The 23907-nt window shown below is 38.4% G+C and overlaps 1 protein-coding gene across 2 annotated transcripts in view; it reads right to left on the bottom strand.

Annotated features, from left to right (window-relative positions):
* ITPR2 (inositol 1,4,5-trisphosphate receptor type 2) overlaps positions 1-23907 on the bottom strand; it is a 501875-nt gene that overhangs the window by 251625 nt on the left and 226343 nt on the right. For both annotated transcript variants that reach the window (XM_046011092.1, XM_046011093.1), the window contains exons 27-32: positions 22601-22690; positions 22358-22483; positions 18535-18657; positions 17715-17915; positions 15280-15531; positions 12319-12444 (exon numbers count right to left, since the gene is read on the bottom strand). In XM_046011092.1, coding sequence (XP_045867048.1) covers positions 12319-12444; positions 15280-15531; positions 17715-17915; positions 18535-18657; positions 22358-22483; positions 22601-22690 — 918 coding nt within the window. The remainder of the gene's footprint in view (positions 1-12318; positions 12445-15279; positions 15532-17714; positions 17916-18534; positions 18658-22357; positions 22484-22600; positions 22691-23907) is intronic.

Here is a 23907-nt window from a genome sequence, read left to right as displayed (position 1 = left end):
CACAGCGACGGTGGGGAAATGTGGCAGCCAGATGTTCCAGATGTTCTTAGATGACCCAAATTTCTACGTCACTTCTTTTTCTTTTCAGTAAGGTGATTAATCAAAAGAATAAGTAACTATAATTTAATCTGATACTGCTTTAAAAAACTTTCACAGAAATAAATTCACAAAAGGGAAAAATTCCCATCTCAAATGTGTGTCCCGATGTTTTAGTTGGGGAAATAACAGAATTTGCCGAATTCAGGTAAAAGAAAGAGCACAGGGACTGCTTTGCTTCTCAATCACTTCCCATCAGGGCTCTTCAGTTTTTCCTCATCTATGAAGTGACACTTCCCTGACTGAGTTGTATTAGAACTACTCCCACTGGTACTGCAGGAACCAGTGCAGTTAAAGGAAATAAATGATGTCAAATTATGCAATCTTTTAAGCTAGTGTTCCAGCAGGTAACATAATGCCTAGCATATACAACATGTTCAATTAATGTCTGGGGCATGAATGAATCAATTCATTTTAAAATGAAAGAATACAAAAGAACAGAAAGACTCTTATGTTGTTTCAACGTTCACTCTGGGTTAGGCTGTATTTGTGGAACGTCAGGACTAAAACTGAACGTGATCCCAGCACTAATATCAAATTAGTTTTCCCATGATGGATATGACATAGGATTTATTTCGTTTAGTATCTTTCCAGCACTGGCTTTGATATACTGAAATTTTCAGATTCACAGGATAAAAATATATTATAGTTGAAAAGGTAGCTGACTCAATCCACCATAACCAACCCCAATATTCTTCTTCCTCATCCAGTGACATTTCACACAATTTTGGGGGGGCCTCTACAAACCTATTGCAGCACCATATTGAATTACCTGCAACTGGACATTTGCTAAAGAATCACTCAGAAATTTGTGTTAGTGGGTTAGTATAAAGACTTTCCTCAAAATCCTAGGTTTACAAAACGACGTGTAACCTATTCCTCAATTCCTTTGAACAAGAAATTCAAACAGTTTTCAAGATATTTTTCTTCCCCATACAAATGATAACATTTTTGTTCTTCCAGAACCTTGCAGCCTACATTGCAATATCATGGATAAGCAAGACATGTAAGAAGCCATTTTACTTATTACAATCTTTTACTTTCCAGGAAACTTTCCAGGAAAGGGGCACCTGGATGGCTCAGTGGGGTAAGCCTCTGCCTTCGGCTCAGGTCATGATCTCAGAGTCCGGGGATTGAGCCCCACATCGGGCTCTCTGCTCAGCAGGAAGCCTGATTTCCCTCTCTCTCACTCTACCTGCCTCTCTGCCTACTTGTGATCTCTCCCTCTCTCTGTCAAATAAATAAATAAATCTTAAAAAAAAAACCTTTGAGAAAAAAAAGAACCAAAATAACAATATTTATTTATCCATTTTTCTTTTATTTATTTTGACTGCCTCATTCCCATAGATTGCAAATGATCCCCAAAGATGATACCACATTAAATTAACTTTTTTGTGTATTACATGTATTTTTAAAGTTTCGATCTATTTGCACATATTATTTGCATACCATTATTTCCTATAAAACATGTCCCCATGTGATTCTCTAAACATTTAGTTTAAAAGGTTATGTGATAAGCACTGGGTATTATATGCAACTAATGAATCGTTGAACACTACATCAAAAACTGATGATGTACTATATGTTGGCTAATTAACATAATAAAGCTAAATAAATATAGTTGGAACTTTGAGCAATTACAAAAAGTAAAAATAAAAGCTTGTATTTATTCCATCATACCAATGCACCATCATGCTTTAATCCATTTTTGAGTAAACTGAGGTATACGTAACCAAAAAAATACAAATCACTTTCTTGTTTTCCTAGTTATTTCATTCTTACTGGTCTTTTATGTGATTTCCCTACTTTTTTTTTTTTGCAACTATAACAAATTGTGCAAAATTCTTATATTTACTTTCAGATTTTTGGCAGATATTCTACGAAGGAGGAAACACCAGATGAGGATAAATAGGCAGTTTTATACAGTTGCTGGGCTGATCCTCTAAAATAATAAAATTACAATGTTATCAACAGCCTATGTGTAGATACACAAGATGCTCCTCCATCATTACCAACTCTTGTTTTCAGCTCAGCTGATGTGATGGCAGAACAGAAGGGGAGAGAAAGAATTCAGAGGCCTGATTGGGCCTCTGCCTCTAACCCCATCCATCTCCTCCTCCTCACAGAGGTTTCAGCAGTGTCTGCATCTCCGGATGCAGCCCTCACTGAGTCCATCGGCAGTGTGCCCAGTAACAATGGTGCTGCCTTTGCCCCTTCATGCCTGGGTGCAAACAGCTTTGCAGTGTCCCCAATACCTGGGTGCTCCCCTGTGCCTTCTTGGTCCCCTTCACACTGCCCACGTCTCCTGGAGGAGGCCATCTGGTTCCCACGGAAACTGACTGTTCTGTCTGTAAATTATTATTTTCGCCAGTTTAATGACACTTAAAAAAGTTATTTTGTTTTTCTGATATTGCTAATGAGGCTTGGCACTTTCCACGTAATCACTTCCTGCCTACATTTTGTCACATAGGGATGGTTCAAATCCTCTAACCACTTTAAGTAAGGCCTGGATAACGACTGGTACATGCCGTATCATTTAACATTTTCCACAAGCTCTTTTTGAGCTCTTTCCCACATATTTTTCACACTCAGATTTTTTTATTTAGAATGTTCATTTCATTACATTTCATGTGTCAAGTAATTCTTAGCATTCAGGCACTATATTTTATTTAGATAATTTCTATTTAGTTAATAATAAAGAAGAAAAAACCTCCCTTCCACAAAAGCAAAGGACATTCTACACATTTTGTTCTAGTTTTTTATTGGACTCCTCCTCCATCCCTGTATGCATCCTGACTCCCATTCAACTATTTATGCTATCTGGGAGTTTGCTGCTGTGGTGACCCGATTTATTGATTCTGATCAATTTTTTCCCATATTGATATCCAACTATCCTCCAAACATTTACTAAACAGTGATTTCTTGTCTCACTCTTAGGTTGCTTGAGGTTTGTCATATGTCACTAATTACTATTTAAAGCTCTCCGGTATATTCCATGTATCATTATTTTAAAAATATTTTAAAATCTCTGTAAAGTATTATAAAATATTAAAATAATCCCAAACTCCATGTATCATTATTTTTCAAATTGTTTGTTTAAATTATTATTATTTAAATTAAAGCTAAATACTGGGGTGCCTGGGTGGTTCAGTCAGTTAAGCATCGGCCTTTGGCTCAGGTCATGATCCCAGGGTCCTGGGACTGAGCCCTGCATTGGGCTCCCTACTCATCAGGGAGCCTGCTTCTCCCTCTCCCTCTATAGCTCCCCTTGCTTGTGCTCTCTCTCTCTCAAATAAATAAAATCTTTTTAAAAAATTAATTAAAGCTAAATATTGGATTAGGAGATAGGACAGTGAGCCAAATAAAATAAAGTCTCTAACTCTATAAGAGCTTTTATTCTAATCAAGAAAGACACACAATAGATAATACAAGTAGAAAATAGAGCAAATAGGATACTCTAGAGAAAAATAAAGAAGGGCAAGCTGTACAGGGAGGACGATAGCTCCTTTTTATGCTGCAGGAAGAGTGGGTACGGTTGAGAATTACCTTTTCACTTAACGTGATTGGGGAACCTCTCTGGATAAGGCGACATTTTAACAAAAAAACTGAAAGAAGTGAGGAAGCAGCCCCCTGGAGGGTTCTGGGGGAAGGGCAAGTGAAAATCTGTCTCCATCAGTAGAACATAAGTCCCTGGACCTGGGAAACTAGCCTGACTTGCTCACACCGCACATGCAGGACCTCAGCATACAGTAGGTATAAAATAATTTGCTGAAAAGCAAATATGAAAAAACATTTCTAGACATGATTCTAGACATTTCTCCCCATGCATATATGATGTCCCTTCTCTCTTCCAATCTAAAGTGACTACTACTCTTCCAAAGATGACAGATGGGCTTTAAAAAGTTAGATGCTAGAGCAGCACTGTCCAACAGGACTTTCTGCCAACGATGGAAATCCATATCTGTGATGTCCAACACATGTGCTTACTGGGCACTTGAAAGATGGCCCTGTGCTACCGAGGAACTGGATTTTCCATCTGATTTAACTTTACCTAATTAAAATTTAAATTTTTTTTTTATTTTTTTTTAACATTTTTTTCCCATTTTATTTATTTTTTTTAGCATAACAGTATTCATTGTTTTTGCACAACACCCAGTGCTCCATGCAAAACGTGCCCTCCCCATTACCCACCACCTGTTCCCCCAACCTCCCACCCCTGACCCTTCAAAACCCTCAGGTTGTTTTCCAGAGTTCATAGTCTCTTATGGTTCGCCTCCCCTTCCAAATTTTTTTTTTTTTAATAAACATATAATGTATTTTTATCCCCAGGGGTACAGGTCTGTGAATCGCCAGGTTTACACACTTCACAGCACTCACGATAGCACATACCCTCCCCAATGTCCATAGCCCCCTCCCCCTCTCCCAATCCCACCTCCCCCCAGCAACCCCCAGTTTGTTTTGTGAGATTAAGAGTCATTTATGGTTTGTCTCCCTCCCAATCATTAAATGTGGCAAGCTGCTACCCTGCAGGATAGGGGAGCTCTAGTGCCGGTAACATACTTCGATCACACAGACCAAGGAATACAAATCCTAAGGATCCTTGTAGACAGTACACATGTCCCTCTAAATAGCCGAGGTAATATCACATATTTATTTTAATTTGCATCCCTTCATTCATGGGGCCAAAACTTCCAAACATTTGCTTTTACACATCTCCATTTTACTTTTTTTAAAATTTTTTAAAGATTGTTTTTAATTTTTTTTATTTTTTAAAATTTTATTTACTTACCTGTTAGAGACAAAGAGAGAGAGAGAGAGCATAAGCAGGGGGAGAGGCAGGCAGAGGGAGAAGCAGGATCCTCAATGAGCAAGGAGCCCAACATGGGACTCGATCCCAGAACCCCAGGACCACAACCTGAGCCAAGGCAGATGCTTAACCAACTGAGCCATCTGGCATCCCTAAACATCTCCTTTTTTTTTAAATTTTTTAAAAAATATTTTATTTATTTGACAGAGAGAAATCACAACTAGGCAGAGAGGCAGGCAGAGAGAGAAGGGGAAGCAGGCTCCCTGCGGAGCAGAGAGCCCCATGCGGAGCTCGATCCCAGGACCCTGGGATCATGACCTGAGCCGAAGGCAGAGGCTTTAACCCACTGAGCCACCCAGGCGCCCCAAACATCTCCTTTTTAGATGACTCATCAGTTCATACACTCAGTTGGCTTTCTTAGAATTCTAAACTAATATTTTTCTTAATAATTCCATAGATATTAATTGTAGGAACCCTGAAAAAATACAGAAAAGCACAAAATGGAAATGAAGATTATCTATAATACAAAAATCCAGACAAAACAATGGTAAATCTCTTAGAAGCCTTTCTTCTTAATCTTTGTGCTCCACCATGTATATTTTCCATAACTGAAATTATTCTAATCAGTTTTGTCTTCTCCTTTTCATACCCATCACTCAACTCAATACCCATCACTTTCCTACATTATTAAAAATCCTCAAGAATAATCTCAATGACTCTATAACATCAATCTCATAGATATATCATAATTTATTGAACCATTTCTCTATTATTAAATTTTGAAACTATTTCTTACTGTATATTATTATAACAGCATGTTGAACTTCTTTGACCACAAATCCTTGATATCATTTCTAATTATTTCCTGAGGACAGATTCTTGGAAGGTAATTATTTGACACATTAAAAAGGTATGAAGGTTTCTTTTAATGTATTACCAAAATGCTTTTCAGAAATACAGCATGAATTTACATTCTCATCAGCAAAGTACGTGAACCAACATTTAATATTATCTCTTTACTTTTATCTTTTTACCCTTACAACTTTGATAGTTAGAAACTGGATCTTATTCTTCTTTGCATTTTTAAAAAATTACTAACAGTTGACTATTTTTTTTAGGGGTTTACTTGTATTTCCTGCTTTGTAAGTCATGAATGCTTGGGTTTTGACTATTTCATTATTAGATTGTTAGTGGTTTACATATATATATATAAAACATGTTCTTATATATATTCTTATACATTCTTATATACATTCATATGTACATATATACATTATATATGTATATATACATATATAGTCTTTATACATTCATATATGCATACATACATATATACATATATTCATATATACATATATGCTTTTCATATATATATAACATGTTCTTATATATATTCTTATACATTTTACATACATTCGTATGTACATATACATTATATATGTATTCTTTATACATTCATATATACATATATGTATATATACATATATACATTCATATATACATATATACACATATATACATTCATATATGTATATTCTTTTTTTTTCTTTTTCAAGCATTGGGCCTTTAAAGATTTATTTTCTTATTTCAGAGTGTTGGGAGCAGAGGGAGAGGAAAAGAGAAACCCAAGCAGGCTCTGAAGTCAGCACAGAGTCAGACATGAGGCTCGATTTCACAACCCAGAGAGCATGACCTGAGCCAAAACCAAGAGTCTGAAGCTCAACCAACTGAGCCATCCGGTGTCCCAGAATCTTTATGTAAAGATTATTTAAGCCTTTTTAAAAATACTCAGCAACTTTTTTCTATTTTGATTTTTTTATTGCTATGTGTGATGTTTTATGTACTTAAATTTGAAATTTTCAAAAAACAAAACATCTATTATTCTCCTTAGCTATTCTCATTCATGGCTTTTATGCTTAAAAAGAATCTCATCCAGGGGCGCCTGGGTGGCTCAGTGGGTTAAAGCCTCTGCCTTCAGCTCAGATCATGATCTCTGGTCCTGGGATTGAGCCCAGCATCATGCTCTCTGCTCCGCAGGACGCCTGCTTCCTCCTCTCTCTCTGCCTGCCTCTCTGACTGCTTGTGATCTCTGTCTGTCAAATAAATAAATAAAATCTTAAAAAAAAAAAGAACCTCATCCAAAGAGAGATAAATAGCTACCTACATCATTTCCATCCATTTTTATTACTCTACATTTATCTCTAAAAATCTTAACCTAATTGCAATTTACACTATTATATTATATATAAGCAATTATATATATGCAATTATATATATATAATATAATAGCGTAAATTGCAATTTATAAATATAATATATATATATATATTAATAATATATTTAGGTTAGAAACTGAGTTGATTTCACCCCCAACAGCCAGTGTCCTCAAATGTTATTTTGATTTAGTTCAAATCAAGTTTTGTTGAATATCTATTCCACACCAAGAATGTTCTACGTACCTAGGATCTACTGATGAATAAAATACATAAGAATCACTACTCTAGTGGAGCTTGTTATTATTACTTTAATGTTACCAGGGTAAGCCAACTGCAGCTCCTGGGGCAAATCTAGCCATAACCACTTACTTACATATTGTCTATGGCTCTTTTCCCTTCAGTAATTCCTATAACCATTGGGACAGAGGCCCGAAAAGCTAAATTATTAACTACCTTGCTGTTCATGGAGAAAGTTTGCTCATCCCTGAAAATAAGCAATCACTTCCTTACTAATGGTAATAATTTATTATATATTAATATCTTACATATGTAAAAATCTGTTTATGCCTCTTTATTTCATTCCAGTGATATGCCCACTCAATTCGATGCTAAGTCTACACTTACTTTGTTTTCAAATTCACTTCTTAAGTATTTTTCACTTCAGTGGACATTTATTTATTTCACAAAAAATACTATCTACTATGTGTGAGACATTGTTCAAGGTCAGGTGTGCAGCAGTGAACCAAACAGACACACTCCCTGCCCTCTGTTTGTTTCAGTAGGAACAAACACAAATGCATATAAAAATATCACATGGGGATGTAAGTTCAATGAAGACAAATGAAGCAAGAAAAGGAGGGAGCAGAGGGAAGAAGTTGTTACACACAGGGTGGTAAGTGAAGGCCTCTTTGAGGGCTTCTAAGCAGGAACATAAAGAAGTCTTGAGGATACCTGGAGAACCAGTACTACCCCAGGCAGATGCAAAGGTGCTGAGATGGGAGTTCAGGTGTTTTCTCATAATGACCCAAATCCCCTGACTTTGAAACAATCATCAGTTACAAAGGTAAAGGAAAGCGTTTCTGCCCCACAGACGCCGTTTAGCCACACTGGAACACAGACCAAAGTGGGCAGCTGTTTAATGCTCTGAAATAAAGTGGAACAACTTTTCATGAGGCTAATACCTCTGCTGCCTGCCTAAATCTGGTGTATTTACAGAACACAGGTACTGTCTGTCAGAAAATCAGAATGGAATTACGTGTGGGAAACTCAGCACCAGTTTATTAAAAATAGTCTTTCAGAAAGATTTTCTTACGTGGGTCTTAGCAAGATAAAAGACTGGGTGCGGTGCATAAACACTGAATTTAGGAACACTGAAAAAAGTAAAATAAAATTTAAAAAAAAAGACAAGGAAGTACAAACAGGAATATAAAAGATACTAAATAAGACTCTTCAGAGAGATTTACCCAAGAGCAAACAAAAAGAACCTGGTAGAAATGACTCCAGCACAACATGAAGGGAAAGGTGGAAGGTGGTATGAATGCAACTACATATTAATATTTCTTCTGCCTTGTAAATAAGACTGTTCTCCAAACTTCTATTAAAGTATCATCTGCCTTGTGCTGGCTGGCCCCCACCTGAAACCCCATCCTAAATGCCATCCTTTCCAAACACTAACGTGGAGAGAATCTGAAAGTGTATTGAAAACAGGAAGGGGAACAAATGTAAGAAGCTTTTATGGAAAAAGCACCGGGTTAGACCCCAGCAGATTCCCAGCTCTGCTTCTGGCTAGGCAAGTCACCCTATGCCAGCGAATTCATCTCTCTGGAACTCAGGGGCAAAATCATGATGTCAGTCTTAAGTTCTTTAACTTGTATGACTTTATTATTTGAAAGTAGATGACCAGTAAGAAGAATATGTTACTTATGGTAAATACCTACCGAACTGAATCATTCCATGTCGCTACAGAAGGAAGACATAGGCAAAAGTTATAATCATAAGTTTGTCTCAATATTAAAAGCTTTTCACAATTAAAGTTATGCAATAATGAAACCGGTTATCTCAAATAAGAGTGAGATGACTCCTGCTGGAAATACACAGGCAGGTGCTAAAGAGTGTGAGCCATGTGACTGCTGGTTTCTTCCAACCTTAAGAGCTTATGATTCTTGCAGTCCATTTCACCACATACCTTCCTTCAGATCACCTTCACCATTCCCCACTGACATAAATCAGCTGTTCCAGGATGTCATCGTTTCATGGGAACATCTGCATTTAGCCCACCTCTCTGTCAAGTCACTACAGCGCATGTCCAGTTTCAAAGACATGGTTTCTGGCTCTTGCCTGTACTGCCTGGTCCTCCTTTTGAGTATCCTCAACATTGTTACTGGTATAGGTATTGAGGAATCTTGTTGAAATTGCTTTAAAGCCTACATATACCCCTGTACTAAAATACTAGTGATGTTACCATGATATGGATAAAATAGAGGATGTTACCAGCTCTCTGAGTATGCATTATCTCACTGAAGCCTCCTGATAACTCTACGAGGAATGTGTTAATGGATCCGTTTACAAATAAGGAAACTGAGTCAAAGGGGTTAACTCCTTTGCTCAAGGTAACTGAACTAGGAAGAGGCAGAATCTGGACTTGAACTCTGGTCTGGCTAATGCCTCTGAAGCACCTACTCTGAAACTACTATATTCTCCTGCAGTGGTTCCCAAAGTGTGGCCCCTGGACCGGCAGCTTTAGCATCACCTGGGAACGTGTTAAAAAGGCAAAGGCTCACACCTACTGCAACAGATACTCTGGGATAGTGCTCAGCAATCTATTTTAAAAAACACTCCAGACAATTCTGATGTTCGCTGAAGTTTGAGAATTACTGATCTATACAACTGAAAGGTTGCCTAGGAAGCCACTTCTACTTTATTTAAACAATGTTTTGTATTTGAATTTGAGGATGCGGCAGCTCCTTAATCTCTCTTCAAGGGCAAAAAGACAAAGCCCAGTTACGGAAAAGACAGGTTTCCTGCCCCTTCCCTGAAATAGGAAGAGTGATCCTTTGTCATTCTTGGTGAAGGGATAAGAGAGCTGTTGTTTTAAAATATAAATAAGAGCGAAACCAGAAGGAAAGAAAAAAATGCTTTTTATGGTATAGCTAAGAGGTTGTGGTTAGACATAATAAGTGAATAGAGTAAAAAGATCTCAAAATCCCTTCAAGCCTTTATATAATAAATAACATTAAATGTCTACTTAGTCAAAATGGTTAAAATAAAAACCCTTCCTAGCATGCATGCTTTCTTTACAAAAAAGAATACATACATTGTAGCTTTAGAATACATCAGGTGCTTCCAGAGTGGCATAACCAACGGCTGTGACCACCAGCTTTCTTTGGTTTAAAAGATAAAACTCCTTGTAGCTTTGCAGCTCATGCTGCCTAGAATGTGACCTTGGTCCTGTCAAGCTTATCTTTAGTCCGTGGCACTGTGCAGCTCTGCAAATCAGTCTATAATCTCTTTAATATCTTCCCCCACGGGCAATTTTAAAGCTCAGTCATCGGCATAAACCCATCCTTTACTTCAAGGTCTCTAGCAATCCTTGTAGCCCAGCAGATGCAAGGGCTTTCACAAGGACATGGGGGTCAATATGAGGGGTATGAAAATCATATGTAAAACAAGAAGATAACTCCACAAGTGCTGGTTTGCCTGCCAGAGGCAACGAGTGGTTTTTCATTCTTTAGAAATGAAGTAAAGTAAGGACTGCCTTACTCCACACATGCGTGAACATGGTGGCGTTGGCTTAGACGACACCACATGGAAGGTAAAATAGGCACATTTCACCCACAAGGCCCTTATGTCTGAGTCTGAGTTAGCGTTTTCTTATATCCCTCTTGTCTTCCTTCCTTCTAAAAAGGGTTGTAGGGAGGCTGTCAGCATCCATTCTTCTAAGACAGTGGAAATATGCACCTCACTAACCCCCCTTTCCTCCAAATACATCTAAATAAGGCATGTGTAAAGCTACCAGTACTTGGGAATGTAGAGAGTCAAAAAAACTGGGACAGCCCCCATAAGTCATCACAGGTCTAGGGATTATCTATACACTATCTTCCATTAGTGAAACTTTTTTTTCCAAAGATTTTATTTATTTATTTGACACAGAGAGAGATATATCACAAGTAGGCAGAAAAGCAGGCAGAGAGGCAGTGGCGGGCGGGGGGGGGGGGGGGGGGGAAGAGCAGGTTCCCTGCTGAGCAGAGAGCCTGATGTGGGGCTCAATGCCAGGACCCTGAGATTAAGACCTGAGCCGAAGGTAGAGGCTTAACCCACTGAGCCACCCAGGCACCCCTCATTAGTGAAACTCTTATTTGAACATTATATCCCATGATTTCAAAGGGAAAATTAAAGATCAAAAAAGCTAAAATAATAGACCCTATATGTTATGACAGTTCAACATGCCAAAAAATGTTGAGGGGAGGCAAAGATATACCAACTAAAATTAACTGCTACCTATAAAGAAGAGTCCTTCCTTCCTTTCTTCATTCATTCATTCATTCACTCAATTTTACTCAAAAACACATGCTAGACAATATCTAGAAAATGCCAACCAGCTCCACATGTCCTTTCCAATTCCCCCCAAAAGGCCAAACGGGAGGAAATGGACTCAGTAAAAAGCAGGACCTATTTTGACTGACGAGTCAAACCAGATGATTCAATTTCTGGAGCTCTCTCCCAAAGAAAACTTTGAATAGGCAGCACTGAGCAATGTTAAGCCTTGGGTACTCTGGTCAAGTACCCGTCTGTCTGAAAGCCGTGGTCAAGGCCTCCCGAGATCTCTTCTATGGTTTGTAATTGCATCCATGATAAGAGGCTGAATACAAATTGACCTCTGCCAATGTCTTCCCCAATCCATGTGAAAAGGCCACTGAAATTCCACCTAGTAACAAACCGATAGAGCCAGTGGTGGAAGTAGAAATGGATACCTCGTTTCTATACACACTATACTGGGTATTTTGTGTATATGAACTCATTAAATCTCATTCACAATCTTGCAAAATGCATGCACAACTTTTTGAAAGTCGTGGATTACATCCAAAGTTGGAGGGTTTAATTCCAAATTTTCATCCAGATCCTTGATCCTGTTTAGTCAAAATATGTATCAAAAACATAACTAACCATGAAGCCGTGTTTAATGATGAAAGTGTAACTCACCCTTGCCATGTCCACCAAGAAGTTCTCAAATAATTTCCAAATGTGGTTACTCGTGTAGATTTCTTTCATTTCCACTTCAGTGTCCACATAACAGTGATTAACAAAATTCACATAAGCAATTTTAACCTGTGCAAGTTTCAAATACAAAAGAAAGTGAGTTTTCTTCATTGTTCATTTTCAAATATCAAATGTGAAAAGTTAAATAAAATCTGGGTTAGTTACTATCGTGGATTATAGCATGTTTTATGTCTACCTAAGAAAGCATTCCCTTCTCTTAACTAAAACTCTCCAGGCCCTGACCCAGTAGCCTATTCCCCTGCCCCCAGTGACTGGAATGCACAAGTACACCAGATGTAAACCAAGTCTATCCTAGTTGAGACACTGAGAGTCAAATGCATTCCCTTTCCCTGTCTTCCTTTCTCTTCCTCTCCCTCCCCTTCTCTCTGTCCCTGACATTCTGTCATTCTCTCTCGTCTCTGTCATTCTCTGTTTCTCTATCATTCTTTATCTCTCTCTCTATCATTCTTTCTCTCTCTCGCTCATTACAAAAATGGAACAAGTAAACCCAAACTCCAGGAGGCCATCTTCCACAAGTACAGGGAGGACAATTATGCTCAGAAGAAAAGAATGAGGCAAAACCACAAAGAAAAATGGCAAAAGAGATGGAAACTGACACTGTTTGAACCTCTTGAGCCATCAGAACAACTATCCTTCAAATTCCCAAATACAGGAGCCAACAAAAGTCCTTTTTTTATTTAAACAGTTTAAGTTAGCTTTCTGTCATTTGTAATCAAGAGAGTTCTAATATAACGTTTAAATGTGTTGATTAAATAGTACTTTATTGTCATTCAGAAATATTTGTTACTATTTCTGAGAAGAAAGAGGCTTGTAGTTTAGAAAAAAAAGTTATATTGAGATGTAGCAACATTCGTTCTCATATCTAACAAAATTCCTCATAAAGGACTGAGATGAGCCTCACCAACACAGAGTATTTCTAAAGTGTATAGGGGAGTACTTTTTGTGTTTCTTCTCTTTCCCTGGTTTTTTTTTGTTTGTTTGTTTGTTTGTTTTTAATGAAAATGTGATGAGGGGCATCTGGGTGGCTCATTCGGTTAAGCATTTGACTCTTGATTTCAACTCAGATCATGATCTCAGGGTCGTGAGATCGAGCCCCAGCTCATGCTCCATGCTCGGTGCGGAGTCCACTTGGGATTCTCTCTTTCTCTCTGCCCCTCTCCCCAGCTCACAGGTGCTCTCTCTCTCTCAATGAATAAATAAATAAATAATGGGATGGGTGCTATAAACCACCCCAATGCATATACATACAAAATCATGTCAATAATTTCAAGGATTCACAGAATCCAAGTTAGAATATAAGGAATACAGGGCCGGCTTTCATAAGGCCAAAAAGCAGACGGGGTGCCTGTGTCAAGAACTGATTATAGGGTAGGGACACATCAGAACCACTCAGTGCATTATCATAATCACCTTGACAGCAGCTCATATTTATTCATTGTTTGCTACATGCCAAACACCTTCAGCATTTTGTACGTAATATCTTTCTTAGTTCCATCCTCCAGCAATCCTCTCAAGTTACATACTATAATCGTTTCACTTTAAAACTGTGCAAATTGAAGATCACAAAGGTTAAGCAACCTGTTGGAATCAGTCACAAATCTAGAAGTAAAGGATCCAGGATTCTGACTCATTCTTTAATTCATTTGTTCCTTCATTCAAAACATATTTATTAAGTATAGACTCGGGTTCAGGTAATACAATGGTAAACAGAACAGCCCAGTTGCTACTCTCCTCACATTTATAATCTTGGGAAAGCATGTGAAGGATGCAGACCTTTATTAACAAAATTCAGATGCCAAATTTTAAATTGTAGACTCTTATAATTCTGCTGTGGGAGGCCATGGAAGTGTTCCTTACAGAAGAAATGCTTGAATCAAGATAAGAAGGGTGAAAAGGAATAAGGTAAGTGAACGTAAGGGCTCAGAGTGGTACGGTCAGAAAGACCAGAATGTGGGAAAAAGCACAGTCACAATCTGGACCTCAAATACAGACAGAACCCATGAATTTAATCACTACAGTATTCCTTTCTTGGCCATTTCACTTCAAAGCAATCAAAGCATGAGGTACCAAAAAAAAAAAAAAAAAAAAAAAAGCATGAGGTACCCTTGGTATGAACTGTCAGTAATTCCACAAAATTTCACAAAAATATACTTTTAAGTCCATCACTACATAGGACTACTGGGAAGCTTAATCTGACACCCTTTTAAGTTACTACGAATTAAAATGTTTAGATTTCTATCATATTTGATGCATCACACATTTATGAACTTTGCAACAATACACCACAACAGTAGAAAAGGAAGAGATTATTGCAATGTATATTCCTGGAAGCCTCATTAATCCTGTTGGCAGAAAACCAATTTTTAATGAGTTTTTTTCCCTATTATCAGAGGCAAACAAGGACAGAGCATAAGAAATAATGTGTGAATAAAGCAAAATGTGTGTCCATATTTCCAAGAATGCACTTATTCCATCAAGCAAGGTAAACATACAGAGTCTAATAGATGATACTGATGCACCATCCCAGCCCGGCCTATCAGTGATCGTGAGCTATTTATGAAGCATCTATTACATGCTTGAGAACATACCAGAGGTAACAAGTCCAATCTCCATTTTATCACATTGCCATACTTAGAATTTAAGAGACTCCTAGAGAGGCTTCCAGTAAATGCATAGTGGCTCTACTCTGAAAAAGTTTATTGTCTTTCAGAGCTTCTTGTACAACTAAGAAAGGGAACTTGATATGCTCTTTTAACTCTTCCTCATTATATAGTGAAGTACAATTTCTTGACTAAATACATTATCTCATTGTAAACAGTACGGGGACGTCTGCACTCTGTATTAATAACAATTTCGTGGCTGCTAAGCTTTTGCCAGGCTTACCTCAGGGATGCAGTCGTCATGGGTCACCACCCTCACTATGTCGTCCAAGGGCAGAAGGGAATTGCACTTGATTTCAGTGTAGACGTTCTTCCCCTCTGTGCACGCTGCCAGCAGCTCCACCAGTGTGATGTGGTAGGCTAAGGGGCCACTCTCATCCCCTCGGTCTCTCTCTGAACACATCATATGGAGAAGGATGGGAAATGATGCTCTATCATTGTAAAATATCAGCACATCTTCACCCCCATTTATCAACTGAAATGATAATAAGAGAGTCTACATAGCAGTCCAAATGTTCGTCCTTGAAACTATTGCCAAAGATTTGGTCTATTTGGAAACACATGCATGTCTTTATAAAACAACACACAGATAATATTGCAAAAGCAGAACTACACCAAGGCAGGGTGGTAAAAAGATTCTAGTCAGGTGCCAAGTGAATACTATCAAAAACAGCCAGGGAGATAGGGGAGAGGTGGACAGGGACAGGAATTCAATGGCATGGATGATAGTTAATCATTCGCCAGTGAGTTATCCCCTGAAATTAAACCTGCAAAATATTTCAAGAAAGTTTCTTCCGTCTACTTCAAAATGGAAGATGCCAGTGCCAAGACACGAGAAATCTCCTAAGTCTCATTTTACCAAAGCAGAGTACGATACCACCCCCCTTCAACAGTGACGGAATAAAAAAGCATGTACTTTGAGCCAACTTGCAACTTCACAAGAATCTGGAAATTCCATGTGTCATGGGCACCAGCAGGGAATGGAGGTAAAATTGGAGATGAGAGAAATGGAGAAAAAGAAGACTTAAAGAGAGAGAGAAAGAAACAAAGAAATAAGCAGGGGGGGTTAGGATATACATTTTCCTTCCTGTTTTGTTTATTCAGTTTTATTGGAGAGTTCCAGCAGGTGGTAATTTTATTGCTCAAACTCCATAATATCTTACTGTCTATTTTCAGTACCAATTTTCTAACCCCAATAGGAGATATTTGGGGGATATGTTTTTTCTCTATTTTAATTAAATTGGTAACAGATTTAAATCGATTAAGACATCTGGCTTGCTTTGAACGTTTTGTGGAAAGAGAATGCATATGTGTCAAAATATGTATTATATGTCAACACGATATAATATTACAAATACTTCTTTCCACATAAAAACACTTCGCCTAAGAGGAGTCATAAATTTTTGCTAATTTTTATTTGCTACTTTCCCATTTTAATCCTTTCCTTGGTGATCATAATGCAAAATCAAATTAGCTCCCACATTTCTAGGCAATGAAGAACAATTACAAATGTAAATATAGATAAGGAAAAAGTAAATTTTACAAGTTTAAAATGTTCTTTAAAATGCTTCATAACGGGGCACCTGGGTGGCTCAGTGGGTTAAGCCGCTGCCATCGGCTCAGGTCATGATCTCAGGGTCCTGGGATCGAGTCCCGCATCGGGCTCTCTGCTCAGCAGGGAGCCTGCTTCCCTCTCTCTCTCTCTGCCTGCCTCTCTGCCTACTTGATAAATAAAATCTTTAAAAAAAAATACATCATATGTTAAAAAAAATGCTTCATAACAATAATTTGCATTAAAAATTCAAGGCTTTAAGCTGAATTAATTTTAAGATTTCTATGGGGCAGGAGGGACTCACATTACCTCAATATAGAAACCCCCCTCCCCACTATAAATTGAAAGTACATAATTATGAAAATCCCCTCATGTCAATATAATCTATTACATTTATACAACTGTTTGATAGCCACGGTTGAAAGCTGCCTTAATCCATACAGGCCTTTAGAGAACTATTAGGTCACAGAGCAGTAATTTACTCAAATGGGCTCAATTTCTCTAAAGTACCACTTGGTTCCTAGTGAGTAACTTACCCATTGCATAAATCTCACTCAATGTCAAACATCACAATGAAGAGAGCAAAATAAATGAGGAGCTTCAACCGTCTGTGTTTCTTAAATTTTCAACTTACGTTTCCACATATAATAAATCACTGATGGCTAATTTCTATTAATTAACTCAATTCCCTTCAAACCCTTCTACAAATAGTAACAAAGAACACCAATTCTTTCTTTCAGGAATAGATCAAAAAAAGGCAGTGGGAAAACAAAGTTACAACCATCTTTGTTACAGCTTGAAAATTTAAAAAATATAAAAATGTGTCACTTTCATTCTCAACTGCAACATTTCTCAGAATTTTGCTCTTTAAAATGCACAAATTCTTTAAGGATCAAAAGGAAAAATAAACTCGGAAAATTATGCAATCAACTTAATGGTATGTTACTTCACTAGATTTAAACAAAATATACTTGTTGCATAAGACATCAGAATGAAATTATTCCCCACCTATGTTGTGGGGGCTTTTCACACTACACATTTACAGAAAACACACACTTGCACATATGACTTATGTGAAGCTGTTAAAACACAAACCGCGCACATACCTCTGTCATTACCATATCCTGGCATTTCTTCACATATTTACCATCTGCTTTTACAATTGTTTGCAGAAACCTCAGGTACTCCACATGGCGGCCGTGTGTCTCGATGCAATGCACAAAGTGTTGCACAACTCTCTCGCTGATCTCATTGCAGAGATGGTAATTGTTCATGAAGATGTGCCGCATGGTTTCTGCTTCCAGGAGCTAACCAGAGAGGGATATGCCCTTGTAATTCTGACAAGATCAATTTTCCGTTTTACAGTACTTACACTAATTTCCCTGCTTGTGATCAGTGTTCTATTTTATACAAAGCCATAGTGAGTTTCCTGGGCAAGCCTTCTATAGAATGCAAAGAGCTCATTCACCATTAAAAGCAAACTGAGCTCACAAAGGAATTTAGTTGGAAAAAAGAGTTGATTATCATAAAGGTCAACGTGTCGGCAACGAGATTCTTGAGATTAATTATCTGTTACTCAAAGTTAGCTCTTCCCTAATATCCACTGACACATTTTACAGAGTTTTCCGTATTTCTCTTACTCATGGCACTGCCATTGTTATTGGTCCTACCACATTTTTCCCTAATGTTAAACTATATACATATAAAGGAAATGGTCACTTGCAGGTAAAATTCATGTAGTATTTCCACTTTCTATGAATGTTTCCTTAATGAAAAAAACAAAAAACCAGATTCGTTTTAGGGAGAAAACCCCTATAAGGAAAAAAATAAGCTGGTGAAGACTAATAAAATTCCATTCATCAATGCTGCTAAAATGAATTGGATGGACACTTTACTATCAATATTAGAAGTCACTAAAATACTTACACCGGGAGTTAAAAACAAATTCAGATGTTTATGAAGGAGAACTTGGTTCTGTGGATTTCCCCGGCAGAAATTCTGCAGGAAAGTGTGGGCCAGATTCATCACTTCGTTCATCTTTTCATCATTCTATAGGTGAAAGAGTAGTGACAAAACAAATAAACCATAAAACCAAGTATTATGAAAGAGAATTTTCTTTCCCACGTGGACTCTTTTCCTCTCTGCTACTGTGTTATGCTCCTCCTATGTGCCCTTTCTGTTTCTACACCTCCCCCGTGCCCCCATAATCCCCGCTCTTACCATCAACCCCCACCATCTTCTAGATGTTTCTTTCTCTTTATTTTTCCTTCAATTACCTGTTCTGCTCCACTCTCTCAACCCCTCTTCATTTCAGTCTCTCTTTCTTCCCAACCTCTCTGCTTGCCCACTACATTCTCCCATCTGCCCATGGCTGCATCTTCCTCCCCACCCCTGTGTCTAGTCTTGGTGCCCATAGCTCACCTGTCCTGCCTTTCTCTCTCTCTCTCTCTTTCTCTCTCTGTCCCCTCAATCTCTCTGTTCCCTCCCTTTTCTGCTTCACCCCATCCCTCTCATCCCTTCCTTCTCTGGGACTTGCTCTCTTTCCCAGTATTTCTATGTACCTGAATCTTCCTCTTTCCTGTTTTCTCCTCTTTCCCTACCTTCTAGATCCTTCTTCTCAAACTCTTCCCTACCTGCTGCTTTTCCCAGAATCCATCATCCCTCATCCTCTTGCCTTGTCCCTAGTCTCTTTCTTCTCTCCACTCACTTTTCCTCTATTCCTGCCTCTCTGTAAATTTCTCTCTCTCTCTCTCCATATATATATATACACACATATATGTATATATATACATATGCATATACATATATACATATATGTGTGTGTGTATATATATATGTATTTCTGACCTCATCTCAAGCCTCCCCTCCTCCCACCTTCACCTTTTGCTATTTTTATTTTTTATTATGTTCAATTAGCCAACATATAGTACATCATTAATTTTTGATGTAGTGTTCAACAATTCATTAGTTGTGTATAACACCCGGTGCTCCTCACAACACATGCCGTCCTTAATACCCATACTTTTGCTATTTTTCTAATCTATTTCCACCTCTTTGTTTTACCTTTCGTCTTTGCTTTGTGATCTCCTCTATTCCTCGAACTTTTGGGGCCCCCTTCTTTACGAACACATGCACTCGTAAGTTGCTTTCCTTATTCACTGTCATTTTCCAAAATCCCGTAACACTATCATTCACTTATAGGAATCTCAACAAGAAATTCCAAGTCTCAAAATTCAAAAAGAATGCAAACTTCTCTCCTTAATAGTAGTCTTTCAACAGTATTACTGAAACCATCTAAATTTTTTCTGGGTAGTTGATTATCCAATTTGTCATGCAGTCAGTGTCAGAGATACAAAATGGACTCATGTTTTGAGTAGTAGTTTTAATAAATAACTTAATGTTTTCTGTTTTTTTCTAAGAGTCTATAGTTTATGCCATCTATAACTAAACAAACAGCCCAACATCATTAATAGACCCATTTCCTCATATATAAAATAGGGGTGATTTAATTAGACAAGTAAATGAGACGAAAAATTTCATTCCTGACCTAAAAATAGGAAATTTTAATTCAAAATCTACTAACACTTTCCTTTATTTGTGTAATGCAGGGATGGTTCAAAGACATCAAAGAGACTTCAGCCACAGCAATACCCAATTCCCACTGAAAAACTGGCCAACACAGAAAAACACTGGACCAGTGCCATTATATTTGACATTTCTTTGAAACTCTCCTCTTACGATTTTTTTAAGATTTTATTTACTTATTTGACAGAGAGAGAGGTCACAAGTAGGCAGAGAGGCAGGCAGAGAGTGAGGAGGAAGAAGGCCCCCCGCTGAGCAGAGAGCCCGATGCGGGACTCGATACCAAGACCCCAAGATCATGACCCAAGCCGAAGACAGAGACTTAACCCCCTGAGCCGCACAGGTGCCCTCTCCTCTTATTCTTTTGTTTGTTTATTTCTGCACCACCCAGTTACCAAAACGGAGCAAATCTAGAAACATAATGTAGTAGTAAAATACTGAGCACCAAGTTTTATAATTAGAAAAAGGGACTCGATTACGTGTCCAATGCCATGTTACAATATCAAAGATGAAATAATATGGGTAATAAATGTTGAGAATTTAATACCTTTTGTTGTCTTTCAATAATTCTTTTATTGCATTCTGTGCCATAGAATGAATTATGTCACCTAAGGAAGGGTAGAACTGAGTTTACATGTTAAAAGGTAAGCTGAGGGGCGCCTGGGTGGCTCAGTGGATTAAGCCGCTGCCTTCGGCTCAGGTCATGGTCTCGGGGTTCTGGGATCGAGTCCCGCATCGGGCTCTCTGCTCTGCGGGGAGCCTGCTTCCTCCTCTCTCTCTGCCTGCCTCTCTACCTACTTGTGATCTCTCTCTGTCAAATAAATAAATAAAATCTTAAAAAAAAAAAAAAAAAAAAGGTAAGCTGAATTGGGGAGCAACCCCACTGGAGGAGTGCAAGTCCAGGTGGGGAGAACATCCACACCAGGAGAGGCCTGGCAGGGCAGGTAGCACCTGGGAGATAAGGAGGGCACCCACCCTGGGGCTGTCAGAGCCTGAGTGAGAGCCAGAGGGTGTCCCTATGGCGAAGCGCCCACTGCAGTGATGGAAGATTAGGAAGATTAACTATTTACAGTATTAACAAATGAGTAACTATTTCAACACACACATATGGTCCCTGGCTTTGTCTATTTAGGGGGCCTAGAAGATTAAAACCCCAAAAGCAATACATACAGTTAGCTCTCAGAACTTTGTTTCTACACATCATTCTCCCCCAAATGGAACTGGAACCACTTAAAGAAATGGCTGATTCCAGGGTTGGAACCAAAAAAAAAAAGAAAAATTCAAGATGATCCTGGAACATCTTCATGTGTGAAAAACAAGGAACTACTCAAGAATGATGCACATGTTAGAGGACAGAGAAGCTAGCTCAAAGGGGAGCCATGGGGCAGACTGCGGAGCATCTGAGAATCAAAGTGTTAATCAGAGACGCCTAGCATAACCTAGGGAATAAAATGAGCACCCATAATTTACAGATTAAAATAAATAAGTGAATAAATAGATTGAAAGTTTGATGACGAAGGAGATATTTACTCAGTTTCGAAGAAGCCCTCCACAAAATACTCATTAATTACCAAGGGAAAATGAGTCCTTCACCATGGAGAATCCGGGCAGACACCACCTTAATCAAGTGATCAAAGTAAACACCATCAGGAATGGGACCAAAATCAAAATTGGTTGCCTCCTGATAGGGAGTGGTGGGAAGAAATGATCCTCACTTCTGTTATGTTCTGGCAAAGATGCATAACTGAGTCTAATCACAAGGCAATATTCGCTGGTCCAAATGAAGGAACAGTCTTCCAAAGTGTCAATTTCCTAAGAGTTCCAGCAAGAGGAGATGAACAGACATGACAACGAAACAGCAGCTGTTTCTGAAGTGAGCCATTTTGTCAAAAAGGACACAGTTGAGATGATGAGAGAAATGTGACCAGCGCCTGAGGATTAAGTGGCTGTCAAGTGTCATGCTCTTTCCTGATCCAGAAGCTTGACACGTGGTTGTGCAGAAAGAAGGGTGTCCTTTCTGCAGGAACCACATACTAAAGGGCTCAGGGCTGATCAGCTTGGTGACTCACTTCCAAGTCGTTCAGGAAAAAAATTCTTGTACCTTTGCTATGTATTTGAGATCATATCAAAATATTTTTTTTTCCAAAAGAAGTAACTAAGCACTAACCTTTTCATAGGGTATCTTCAGAAGATCCAACACCACTGAATGAGCTCCCATATTTTTCAGTAATCGTTGATGCTGATTCCGACACTTTTTATTCTGGACACACAGTTTACTTAGTCTAATCAAAATCTTTAAAAAGAAGAAAAGCATTAAATATAAGGACTATAACATTAAATGTAATACACAAACAAAAGTCACTTGCCACACAAATACAACCCCGTATGAAAATATTTGACATGGACTGACCTCCTTTACAATCCAGTAGTTATTGCTCTTATTGCTGTCAATCTGAGGTTTCCTTGTTCCATCCTGCACTGGACTTAAAATACTTGAGTCCTAAAATAAACACAAGTACGTATTTTTATCCCATGCATAGCTTTGTAAAAAATTTATTTTGTAGTAAATAATAAATGTTTGATAATTACTTTGTAATTTGTGATTCAACTTAAATGTTTCCTTCTTTGTTTTTAAGATTTTATTTATCTATTTGACAGATAGAGATCACAAGTAGGCAGAGGTTGGGACAGGGGGGAAGCAGGCTCCCTGCTGAGCAGAGAGCCCAATTCGAGGCTCAATCTCAGGACCCTGGGATCATGACCTGAGCCGAAGGTAGAGGCTCTACCTACTGAGCCACCCAGGTGCCCCTAAATGTTTCCTTTGTACTTTTTTTTAAAAAATATTTTATTGATTTGACAGACAGAAATCATAAGTAGGCAGAGAGGCAGGCAGAGAGAGAGGAGGAAGCAGGCTCCCTGCGGAGCAGAGAGCCCGATGCGGAGCAGAGAGCCCGATGCGGAGCAGAGAGCCCGATGCGGGGCTCGATCCCAGGACCCTGAGATCATGACCTGAGCCGAAGGCAGAGGTTTTAACCCACTGAGCCACCCAGGCGCCCCCCTTTGTACTTTTTTATCCCATAAAAAGTTCCTTGGCTTGAGTGAATCAGGCAAATTACCATTTCCCAATAACAACCAAATTACAAGATAGATGGTATTACTAATAATTAATGAGTTAAGTAAAAAAGGAAAAGTTATTACACATAACATTAGCAGTGTATTTTCCTATGCTAAATATACCAGACATATCATTGCTTTATAGAACTGACAGGAGAAGGAATAGTAAAAGTTCAGGGGATAAAATAAGTAATTTTAGGGTGCCTGGGTGGCTCAGTGGGTTAAAGCCTCCGCCTTAGGCTCAGGTCATGATCTCAGGGTCCTGGGATCGAGCCCCGCATCACGCTCTCTGCTCAGTGGGCAGCCTGCATCCTCTTCTCTCTCTCTGCCTGCCTCTCTGCCTACTTATGATCTCTGTCTGTCAAATAAATGAATAAAATCTTAAAAAAAAAAAGAAAAAAGAAGTAATTTTATCATCAGGGTTAAACTAGAGGGGGAAAAAGGTGAAGAAGCATATCATAACAGCTGAAAAAAACATTTCAGGGATGGAATGTAAGAACAGTTTAACCCAAGAATTCTCCGCCAGGTTACCACGACATCCTTAAGAGTCATGACTTGGGACCAGTCAAGCATGTACAGAACCATGAAAATGAAGAAAGGAAA

The sequence above is a fragment of the Meles meles genome, chromosome 7 (genome assembly GCF_922984935.1).
Source record: "Meles meles chromosome 7, mMelMel3.1 paternal haplotype, whole genome shotgun sequence".
NCBI classification, from domain to species: Eukaryota; Metazoa; Chordata; class Mammalia; order Carnivora; family Mustelidae; genus Meles; species Meles meles.
The sequence above is the reverse complement of the archived record's forward strand: the minus strand, read 5'-3'. Positions and strand labels throughout refer to the sequence as shown.